The sequence below is a fragment of the Micropterus dolomieu genome, linkage group LG03 (assembly GCF_021292245.1).
Source record: "Micropterus dolomieu isolate WLL.071019.BEF.003 ecotype Adirondacks linkage group LG03, ASM2129224v1, whole genome shotgun sequence".
NCBI classification, from domain to species: domain Eukaryota; kingdom Metazoa; phylum Chordata; class Actinopteri; order Centrarchiformes; family Centrarchidae; genus Micropterus; species Micropterus dolomieu.
The window spans coordinates 13877375-13887110 of record NC_060152.1 but is presented as its reverse complement, the minus strand read 5'-3'; the positions used below and the strand labels follow the sequence as shown (position 1 = coordinate 13887110).

Genomic DNA, 9736 nt, shown 5'->3' with positions numbered 1-9736 from the left:
AATCATGCAGATATCTGATTCTGTTGTCCACGGACACACGAAGTTAGTGCCTTCTTGCAGTATCTATACTATGATAGACCTGTTGTAGTTGAAATGGGTCAACGTGTTACCAACGTTTTTATTATGCAAAAAATAGACTTCGCCGACAGTGAGCCAGTAGTTGCAATGTAACATCACACCCACGATGGCTCCTAACAACAAAAACAGCAGGTAGGGATTATGGAGGATTTCTAGCATGCATGTGTCACCATCATTCTGTTCTTGTATAATGCACGCCATTCTAGCTTTCATCTGCAAGTTTAAACAGTGATCTTCATAGGCACAGTCTAAAGCGAAAGGCGTTGTTCAAATCCTTATATGGTTATTACGAAGTGCTGCGGTCTGTCCCGAGTACCGGCACGTTTAGATCCCCTTCTCTAAACCCCATTTACGCTTACCTTCTGCACCATGCAGCTCAAATTCAAGTGAAAATGGGAAATCCACGCTGTATGTGGCCTACCTCTCAGTTTGTTGTCAAATTCGTTCACGTTTGGCACGTTAGACTGAATGGTCGCAGAGTCTGTTTCTTGCGGAAAGGAGGAATTCTGAGAACTAACGTACTCAATGATTCCACCTACGTCAATTGCGTAATCACAATCCGCACTGCGCACACGCTACGTGAATGGCACACGCTACGTAACAGCGTAAACAACGCTCCAAATGCAATTACCTTGTTTAGTTGATTTATAAAGCAAAAACTCAAACCAACAATTAAAAAAGGCAAATGATAAAAGGTATTGACAGATTTATTAATAATTAGCTACTTTTTACTATTAACATTATGAAGGAAGTGGGCCATGTACAACATTTATTCACAAAAACATATTTACTTAATAAACAAGCTGCAAATGACAGTCTCATTTAAACTAATATATTTAGGAATATTCCAAGATCCATGTACAGCCTATTTGAATGTATAACATTTCTAGTATGTGGCACCATGGGATTACAAGACAGTACTCATCTAACTGCATGTTCTCCCTCATTTTCAGGAGAACTCAAATTGACTAAAGTGCTAACACACTGAGCCCACAAATAGTGAGGCATTCGCTCACACACACTCTTCTTCTAACAAACACACTGGTTTTAGTTAGAGAACTGTATCTCTTTAGGGTTAGGTATAGGTCCATTTCTTATTGGGTCTTCAGTAGATGTATATACCTGTGGATTGTCTGTAGAGACGTGTTCCCTTGCAGACTTTTCCTTTGTCTCTGCTGTTACACCCTCATATTTCACCTCACTACTTTGTGAAATCTCCCCATTCCCTCCTCTCTCCTCTCTTCCTTCTCTTAAGCTACTTGTGCTGACCTCAATTATAACAATTTCCTCTCCACTTTCCAGCTGAAATATATTTTCCATGGCTCCTCCACCCTCAGTAACACTACCACTTGCAGCATTACAACCTGCCCCTCCTTCTCCCATCATCCCCCCTTCACCTTCTATCAGTGCTATCATCTGCATACCCTCCTCAGTCCCCTGCTCCATCTTGGTCTCACCCCCAAGTTCAAACACAACCTCCTGCCCATCAAGAGGCACCAAACTTTGGGTAGGTGTGCAGGAAAGCTGCAGGCCGGTCTCTTGCCCTTGACTGAAGGTAGCACTGGATGGACCGCTGTCCTGTGCCTCAGTGTGGAAATGAAGGACATAAGACTCTCCCTGGCTGCATTCCTCTCCTGCCTGTCCCTCTCCCTGCTTTTCTCCCCCCCATTCACGCAGAAGTGACATCATCCCTCTCTTATCTCCACCCTTTTCTCCTTCACCTTGTCCATTTGTCTCGAACTGCAGCACAAGTGATTTTCCTTCCCCACCCACTCCTCTATCCCCTGCCTCTCCTGATGCCTCCCCTTCAAACCGCAACACGTATGACTCCCCACCCTCCTCAATATTCATCCCGTCCTTTGCCTGTCCTTCATTATCAAAACATAACACAAACTGTTTCCCTGTCATGGTCTCCCGTGTCCTTATTTGCCCCACAGTGGTATTAGGGTTCCTTTCTGGATTGGCTGGGACAGGAATAGAAACTGATGCTGTGGCTGATGTAACCATGGTAGTAGTGGATGGAGGTCTTGAGGTGTCCACTGTGGGGGTTACAGTTGTGGAAGATGAAAGAAGAGGGACAGTGCAAGATGTTGACAGAGGACAGTAGGACACTGTGGACGACTCTGTGGTAATAGTCTCTGTAACACTGGTCACATTACAGTTTGTTATTGACAGAGCTCCACCTGCAGTCTGACTGACAGGAGCTGCTGCAGATTTCTGAAGAGTAGCTTTTGGTTTGCGCCCCCGTCTGCCCCGTGCTGTCCGTGTGCTTTTCCCTAATATAGGCTTGGTTAGTAGGGAGTTGGCTGAGAGCGTGTGTGTTGGCGGGGCAACAGGCATGTTTGCATTGTTATTATTGTTGGTGATTATGATCCTGGTCTGCTGTTGATGTTGTGATATGGTCGGAAACTGAGGCATCTGAGTCTGTGTTTGGTTTAGGACGGGCTGGATGGCTTGAATAGTCTGAAGCACAGGGAGGGTCTGAGGCTCCAGAGCTGGTGGAGGGTTGTTAGCCGTGGGGACGAGAATCAAGCTGGACTGGCTGCCATTGTTAGAGGGGCACTGTAGAAGGTAGAAGTTTTGGGGCTGGGACGGAGGTGGTGGAGGAGGAGGAGGCGGAGGTGGTGGCGGGGCTGGTGGAGGGGACGAGAGAGGAATGAGCTGCAGGCCGCTGGCTGTCTGAATCATAAAGTAGTTCTGGGAGGTGTTGGGGGGGATATTAAGTGCTGGCTGGGACACAATCAGGCTGCCATGGTTTCCTGATGTTTCAAGGGTGATGGGGTTGAGCAGGGTTGTGGTGGTTGTTACTCCCCCAAGACTGGCTTTCACAGCCACTCCATCTTTACTTCCATCACCAGGGCAGGGCAGGGGAACACCACTGCCATGGGTACGGATGTGCCTCTGCAAGTAGGAGTGCATCACAAACTCCTTAGAGCAGTACGGGCATTTGAAGTCCTTACTGGAGGAGTGTGTGCGAAGGTGGAGCTGGAGGTTGGAGGAGTGTGTAAAGCTTTTATTGCAGTGTGTGCACTGAAAGGGTCTCTCACCAGAATGGGTGCGTTCATGCTGTTCACAGAGAAATAACAAGAGAAGAAAAAATGTTTATGAGATAAGGGGGAGCTACTCAATACAAACAGCTGAAAATCTACAGGAGTTCATAGCTGCATCTGTACAGGATGTACTGACCTGTTTGAGGTTTGACGTCTGGGAGAAAGACTTTGAGCAGATGGAACAGGTGTGAGGCCGCAGTCCAGAGTGCATCTGACCATGTCTACGAAGGCAGCTTGTGTTCTTGAAGGACTTGCCACACTCCTTACACACATATGGCCTCTCGCCTGTATGCTGCCGCAAGTGGTACTGGTAGTGAGAGCTCCATTTGAAGGTGAGAGGGCAGTGAGGGCACTGGAATGCCCGAACACCTGTGTGTACCTGGGTATTGTGAAAGTGAAAAAAATAAATGCAATTTATACGATTTCAAGTTTGTTTGTTTTTACAGGATCAAGCACTCAGTTCTATTTATAGTACAAAAACTATCTGCTGGACAAGTGTGTGGTTGTTATTACATATTTAAACGTTGTAGTTAAGTAAAACTTAAGTATAGAATGAAATTAAATCTATTGGTCCCATTTCATTTTATTTTTTTCCACTAAGAATTAAATGTAGCCATGGCAACAAGAAAACATCGAAATGTGTGAGTAATGCAATCAGAAATCACACTATTGTCACTTGTGTTGTGCAGTAACAGCCACTTAGTCTCAAGAAAGTAACTGTAACTGCAGTGTGTTACTCCGTTAAAGGGAGTATTTATTGCTTTTTGGATTTGTCTGTTTAAATTGCATTCATCTGCAGCGGTGTGAACCATGCTAGACAGCTGCTGCTCCTGTAAACTAGAGATTTCTTAAGTTATGCTGTGACATGAATATAAAATTTTGCTTCCAAATGATGGCTCTCTCATTTGGAAACTTAAGCCATACCCTCTGATGAATTGAAAGCAGTGACGACCTCTTGAAGCTTTTTCCACATTCAGTGCAGCGGTAGGGCCTTTCCCCAGTGTGATCCCTCATGTGGTATTTTAGACCCGATGAACCTTTGAAGGCTTTTCCACACTCTGAACAGCGGTATGGCCTCTCTGTAAGAAAGTGTGTGAAAACTGAAATTAAAAATGACATAGTACAGTATTTCACAAAAGTGAGTACACCTCTCACAGTTTTGTAAATATCTGATTATATCTTTTCATGTGACAACATTGAAGAAATGACACTTTGCTACAAAGTTAAGTAGTGATTGTACAGCTTGTGTAATAGTGTGAATTTGCTGTCCCCTCAAAAATAACAGATCACACAACCATTAAGGTCTAAACCGATGGCAACAAAAGTGAGTACAACCCTAAGTGAAAATGTCCAAATTGGGACCAATTAGCCATTTTCCCTCCCCGTTGTCATGTGACTCGTTAGTGTTACAAGGTCTCAGGTGTGAATGGGGAGCAGGTGTGTTAAATTTGGTGTTATCGCTCTCACAGTCCCTCATACTGGTAACTGGAAGTTTAACATGGCACCTCATGGCAAAGAACTCTGAGGTTATGAAAAAAGGAATTGTTGCTCTACATAAAGATGGCCTAGGCTATAAGAAGATTGCCAAGACTCTGAAACTGAGCTGCAGCACGGTGGCCAAGACCATAAAGCGGTTCAACAGGACAGGTTACATTCAGAACAGGCCTCGCCATGGTCGACTAAATCCAGAGGTTTTCTTTGGGAAATAGACGTATGAGTGCTGCCAGCATTGCTGCAGAGGTTGAAGGGGTGTGGGGTCAGCCTGTCAGTGCTCAAAAAATATGCCGCATACTGCATCACATTGGTCTGCATGGCTGTCGTCCCAGAAGGTAGCCTCTTCTAAAGAGGATGCAGAGTTGCTGAAGACAAGCAGACAAAGGACATGGATTACTGGAACCATGTCCTTTGGTTCAGAAGGTGTCAAGCATGTGTGGAGGCAACCAGGTGAGGAGTATGGCGGTGGGAGTGTCATGGTCTGGGGCATCATGAGTGCTGCCAGCACTGGGGAGCTACAGTTCATTGAGGGAACCATGAATGCCAACATGTACTCTGACATACTGAAGCAGAGCATGATCCCCTGCCTTTGGAGACTAGGCCGCAGGGCAGTATTCCAACATGATAACGACCCGAAACACACCTCCAAGATGGCCGCTGCCTTGCTAAAGAAGCTGAGGGTAAATGTGAACTCCATGCCCAAGAGGGTTAAGGCAGTGCTGGAAATATTGACACTTTGGGCCCGTTTTGGACATTTTTTACTTACATCGTGTGTTCTGCTTTGAAAATGTCTTTACCTCCAGCAGGAGTGCTCTTGTTGGCTCCTGTCTTTTTTGGGGCTTTGGTTAATTTGGCCGGTTGTTCCTCATGCTCCTCACCGACAGTTATGATGTCCACATGGATCTCCCTCTGGCCTTCCTGCTGCTTGTCAGCCTGGCTAGGGGAGGAGGGAAGGGGGAGAGACAGGGAAAGGGAAGGAGGGCACACTATCTCTGCCTCTGCCTCAGCCAGGAGACGTTGCTCAGGGGTGTGGGAGTGTTGGTGGGTGAGGAGTGATGAGAGAAGGGGGAAGGAGCGGTCGCAGGCGGAGCAGCTGAACTGGGAGCGGGATTGCGAGGAGAGAGAGTGCATCTGGACAAACAAAAGGGGAACACAGGAAGCAAAGATTATTAATAAATCTCAGTGCTGTAATTTGTATAACAGTCTTAGTAGAAGGGCAATTACAACAGTCATTCTCACCAGTGACACATGTCTATTGAGGCCTCCACTGGTCTTGAAGGTCTTATTGCAGTAGCCACATGACAGCCCTGCCCATGTGGTTCTGGCCTCCGGCTGAACGGTCTCAGGGCTCTGAGTCACCTCGGTGAAGCTCTGCAGCAGGTCAAACTGGGCCTGGGTGGTGCCCACACTCTGAGGACAAACCAAATGAAATAACAAACATTAAAAAACGTATCTTCAGATTGAACTCAATCACTTTATAGGGCAGGTAGATATGTGTTTAAAAACATTAAAATTAGATCATATAGACAGATGAGTGTCTAGACCTTCAAGAGTACTTCATTCTTTTACCACATTACAAACAGTGGATATACTGTACATCATACAACTTAGTCTAAAAATCAGACTGAATTGCTATTGTTTCATTTTATTAGTTTAGCCTGAAATTCTGTTTGTTGCTTTTTAGCTTCATTTGTTGTCCTTAAACCAATCAGCAGCGAGTGACGTATCCCTTATGCTAACATCATTTTCAATTGACACAGAAGCTGCAGCTGCTAGGAGCAACGTTTGTCACACTGATTAAAGAAATGTGTCAATCTGTACATTGACATGCATCTCATCCACACTGGCCATTTTTTCATGAATGTAGCTAGGTAGCTAGCTAGCTATGTGGGAAGATGACGCCCCCATTTCTAATCCCACCTAACCTCTGAGACAGCTGTCAGTGACCACAACATCAGACATATTTTAAATGCTGAACAAATCTGAGAAGTGGGGGGATGATTCAAAGGTCTGGAACCAGGCTACATACAACCCCCCAAGACCTGATTCCCTATCTAAAATACTGTATTTTACTTCACTTTTCTTTTAATTTAATGTGGTAGGGTTTTATTCTTACTGCATTGCTGCCATCTGCTCCTTCTGTCAGTCCAAGGAGCACCTCTGTTGTGTGTCCATTTTCAGCCACTGTGGTAGTCTCAACCACCTCCTCAAAATCAGCCAGCAGGTGACCAGCTCCCACCAGCCCATCCCCAACCTCCATCCCTGCCCCAGGCCCCGCCTCCGCACCGGCCCCGTGATCGTCTGGAGCCATGTGGATGGCCTGGTGATCCTCTAGATCTGTTCGTGTGCCAAAGGTGTGGCTGCAGCTGCCACAGCTGTAAAGCAGCACACTGGCCCCGGTGTCTGTGCTCAGGTGAACCTCTGTACCGATGGCCCTAGATGTGCACACGCCCTCCCCAGAGGAGGTGAGGGTGAGCTGGGGGAGAAGGCTCGGATTCTGGCTGGACGAAGTGGTTGACAGGAACACTTCTTCCATCCCCACGCCCACTCCATCAGTTCCTTCCTGGCTCACAAATCCCACCATGTCAGTCAACATGGATGATGTTACTTCCTCTGCCCCTACCACCACCTGCACTACCTCATTTATCCTCCTTGCGTCGTCTCCCCTCTTTCCCTCCTTCCCTCGTGCATTGAAGTTGGAGTGTGAGTTCTTGTGCAGGGCCAGGTTTGACGAATGCGTGAAGCTTCGTCCACACTCACTGCAGATGTAGGGCCTCTCCCCTGTATGTATCCTCATGTGCTGCCTCAGGTTGGTAGACTGAGTGAAAGATTTGTTACACACTGAACACGTGTAAGGCTTGAGACCAAGGTGGACATTCTTGTGTCGCCGCAGACTGCTTGAGTTCTTGAAGGCCTTGGGGCAGGTGTCACAGGGGTATGGACACTCTCCAGTGTGCTGGCGCAGGTGATATTGGTAATGAGAACTCCATTTAAAGGTCAGGGGGCAGTAGGGGCACAAGAAGGCACGCACTCCAGTGTGGACACTCTGATGGACCTGGAGATAAGACACAGATAGATAAGCATTTCTTTTTCCCAGACAAAATCTCCGTTTATAAAAATGACTTTGTTTGCTTTCTCACCTGGAGCAGAGAGGAGCGTTTGAAGGCTTTGCCACAGTCCTGACATTTGTAAGGCTTATCCCCTGAGTGTGACCTGCAAAGGAAAAGCAACTACTCAGGAAGATATCACAATAAATTATATACATAATGTCATTACAGGTTTGATGCATTATCAGTATAGTAATACACTGCAAAACTTTCTTTTGTGATACAATCCTATTCATTGTCACCAAGTATAGCTGTTTTTATTGAAGGTAATGAATATAGCTTTTACATAGTCCACACTACTTTGAGTTTCCTGTAGTTTACCTGAATTTGAACAGTTGGACCAAATACAATTGAGGCAGAGATGGGTCCAGCTTTTCTCTTTGAAAGTCTGGCTGTTGAAGATACAATCACAACACTCCTGCCCTGCGAATATTTACTTTTTCTCCTCTTCACTTCAATACATAAAATACTACTAACAGCTTCAGGACACTCTTTTCTAAGTGTTACACTAATAAGGATGGTAAATGCAATTATATCAGAGGTACCGTTGGTGGTAGAGCAGAGCAGAGGAGCCTTTGAAGGCCTTGGGGCAGAGGTTGCAGCGGTATGGTCTCTCATTGTTGTGGCTCCGCTGGTGGTGGGTCAGCCTGGACGACCACCTGAAGCTCTTGCCACAGTCCATACACTGGAAGGGATGGTCCGACTGCTCAGGCTGCTGCGCTTGGCCTGACACTGACGACGTCACCATGTCCAGGACCACCTCTTCCTCGCCCTCTACTACTCCCTTGTCTCCATCCACCAGCTCCTCTCTGTCCCTGTCATCCTCACCATCCTCTCCCGAACCAAGAAGAGATGGGAAAGGAGAGAGGGAGGCAGTGGACTGAGACGGTAAGAGTTCTGCCTGGACCACTAAGGCCACTGAGTTAGCCATTACCAGGGAAAGCTGGGAGAAGATAAAGGTACTCCGTGGCAGTGGGTGTGTATCAGTTTGGGTGCAGTATCATGGTTTTTCTTTCATCTTTCCTTCATTCATGTTCTGTGTATTTTAATAAATTCCTTCTTTGTCAGCCACTGGAAACACCAGCTGTCATCCCAAGTAGACAGCTCAGGACAGGTCTGACTGGAAACAAATATACAGTATTATAACTTGGTAACTCTTGGTAGGAATGTCCCCTTTAAATTCCACCCGCTGCCCTCCCTCCCTCCCTCCTGCTGTCTTTCCTCTGGCCGTCAGTCAGTTTCTGTCCGTCCCCGCAGTGCGGTGCTTACTAGCAATAAATGCACACACACACACATATATATATATATTGCTAAGTTACACATTAAGCTGTCTAAGTGTATTCAAATGTAACCGGTTAGCGGTGGAAGCCGAAAGACCAAAAAATATCAGTTTTTACAGTATCAACAAAAACAGCTCCGGGCCTTCTTTTAAAGCTAATCTAGCCCTCGTCAATGCGGAAAAGCGCCATATAACTGCCCGATAAAGATGTGCATGATTACAGGCTGAAGTAGTACTCACCGAGCATCTTTAACTCATCATAAAGCTATATTGTTGATATTATGAAAATGGACTGGGTACCGCAGTGCTAATCCACACAACCTTAACAATAAACACAGCACAAACTAACAGCAGTCCTCCGCCCGATGCCGCCTTCTAAGAACAGCGACGGTGATTGGCTGTTTGCGTCAATATATTAGTTACTACTATTGGTCAGGAGATTCAACAGACAGATTGACATTTTTAAATGTCACTTTAAAATATTTCTGACTTCCAAATTTGAGGGAGAGCACTTATTGGTTATGTATATACACTCCAAGGTCGTCAAAAATCATTTATAAAGCTTAATCGCAATGGCTACTTATCCGTTCTATTCACTTTGGCGCATAGACCTCTGGGTAATGTAGTGTCTGCGTGTATCTGTCAAAGTTACGTTTCAGGTTAGGTGGACCACGGTTAAATATACTTCAATCCATTGTGCACATTCTTTCGTATTTATTTCACCAAGG

At 45.9% G+C, this 9736-nt stretch overlaps 1 protein-coding gene across 5 annotated transcripts in view; it reads right to left on the bottom strand.

Annotated features, from left to right (window-relative positions):
• Nucleotides 1-9406, bottom strand: part of znf628 (zinc finger protein 628) — a 12192-nt gene extending 2786 nt beyond the window's left edge. Inside the window, exons 1-10 of one of the 5 annotated variants that reach the window (XM_046045935.1) lie at nt 9249-9406; nt 8275-8849; nt 7763-7835; nt 6739-7677; nt 5862-6032; nt 5420-5753; nt 4053-4207; nt 3265-3507; nt 3126-3144; nt 2779-2979 (exon numbers count right to left, since the gene is read on the bottom strand). In XM_046045935.1, the coding sequence (XP_045901891.1) occupies nt 2930-2979; nt 3126-3144; nt 3265-3507; nt 4053-4207; nt 5420-5753; nt 5862-6032; nt 6739-7677; nt 7763-7835; nt 8275-8660 (2370 nt within the window). In that variant the 5' untranslated portion in view covers nt 8661-8849; nt 9249-9406 and the 3' untranslated portion in view covers nt 2779-2929. Of the gene's footprint in view, nt 1-769; nt 3145-3264; nt 3508-4052; nt 4208-5419; nt 5754-5861; nt 6033-6738; nt 7678-7762; nt 7836-8274; nt 8850-9248 lie in introns of those variants that run through there. The other 4 variants (XM_046045933.1, XM_046045931.1, XM_046045930.1 and 1 more) reach the window with 4 other exon arrangements.
• Between the last annotated feature and the right edge of the window lie 330 nt (nt 9407-9736).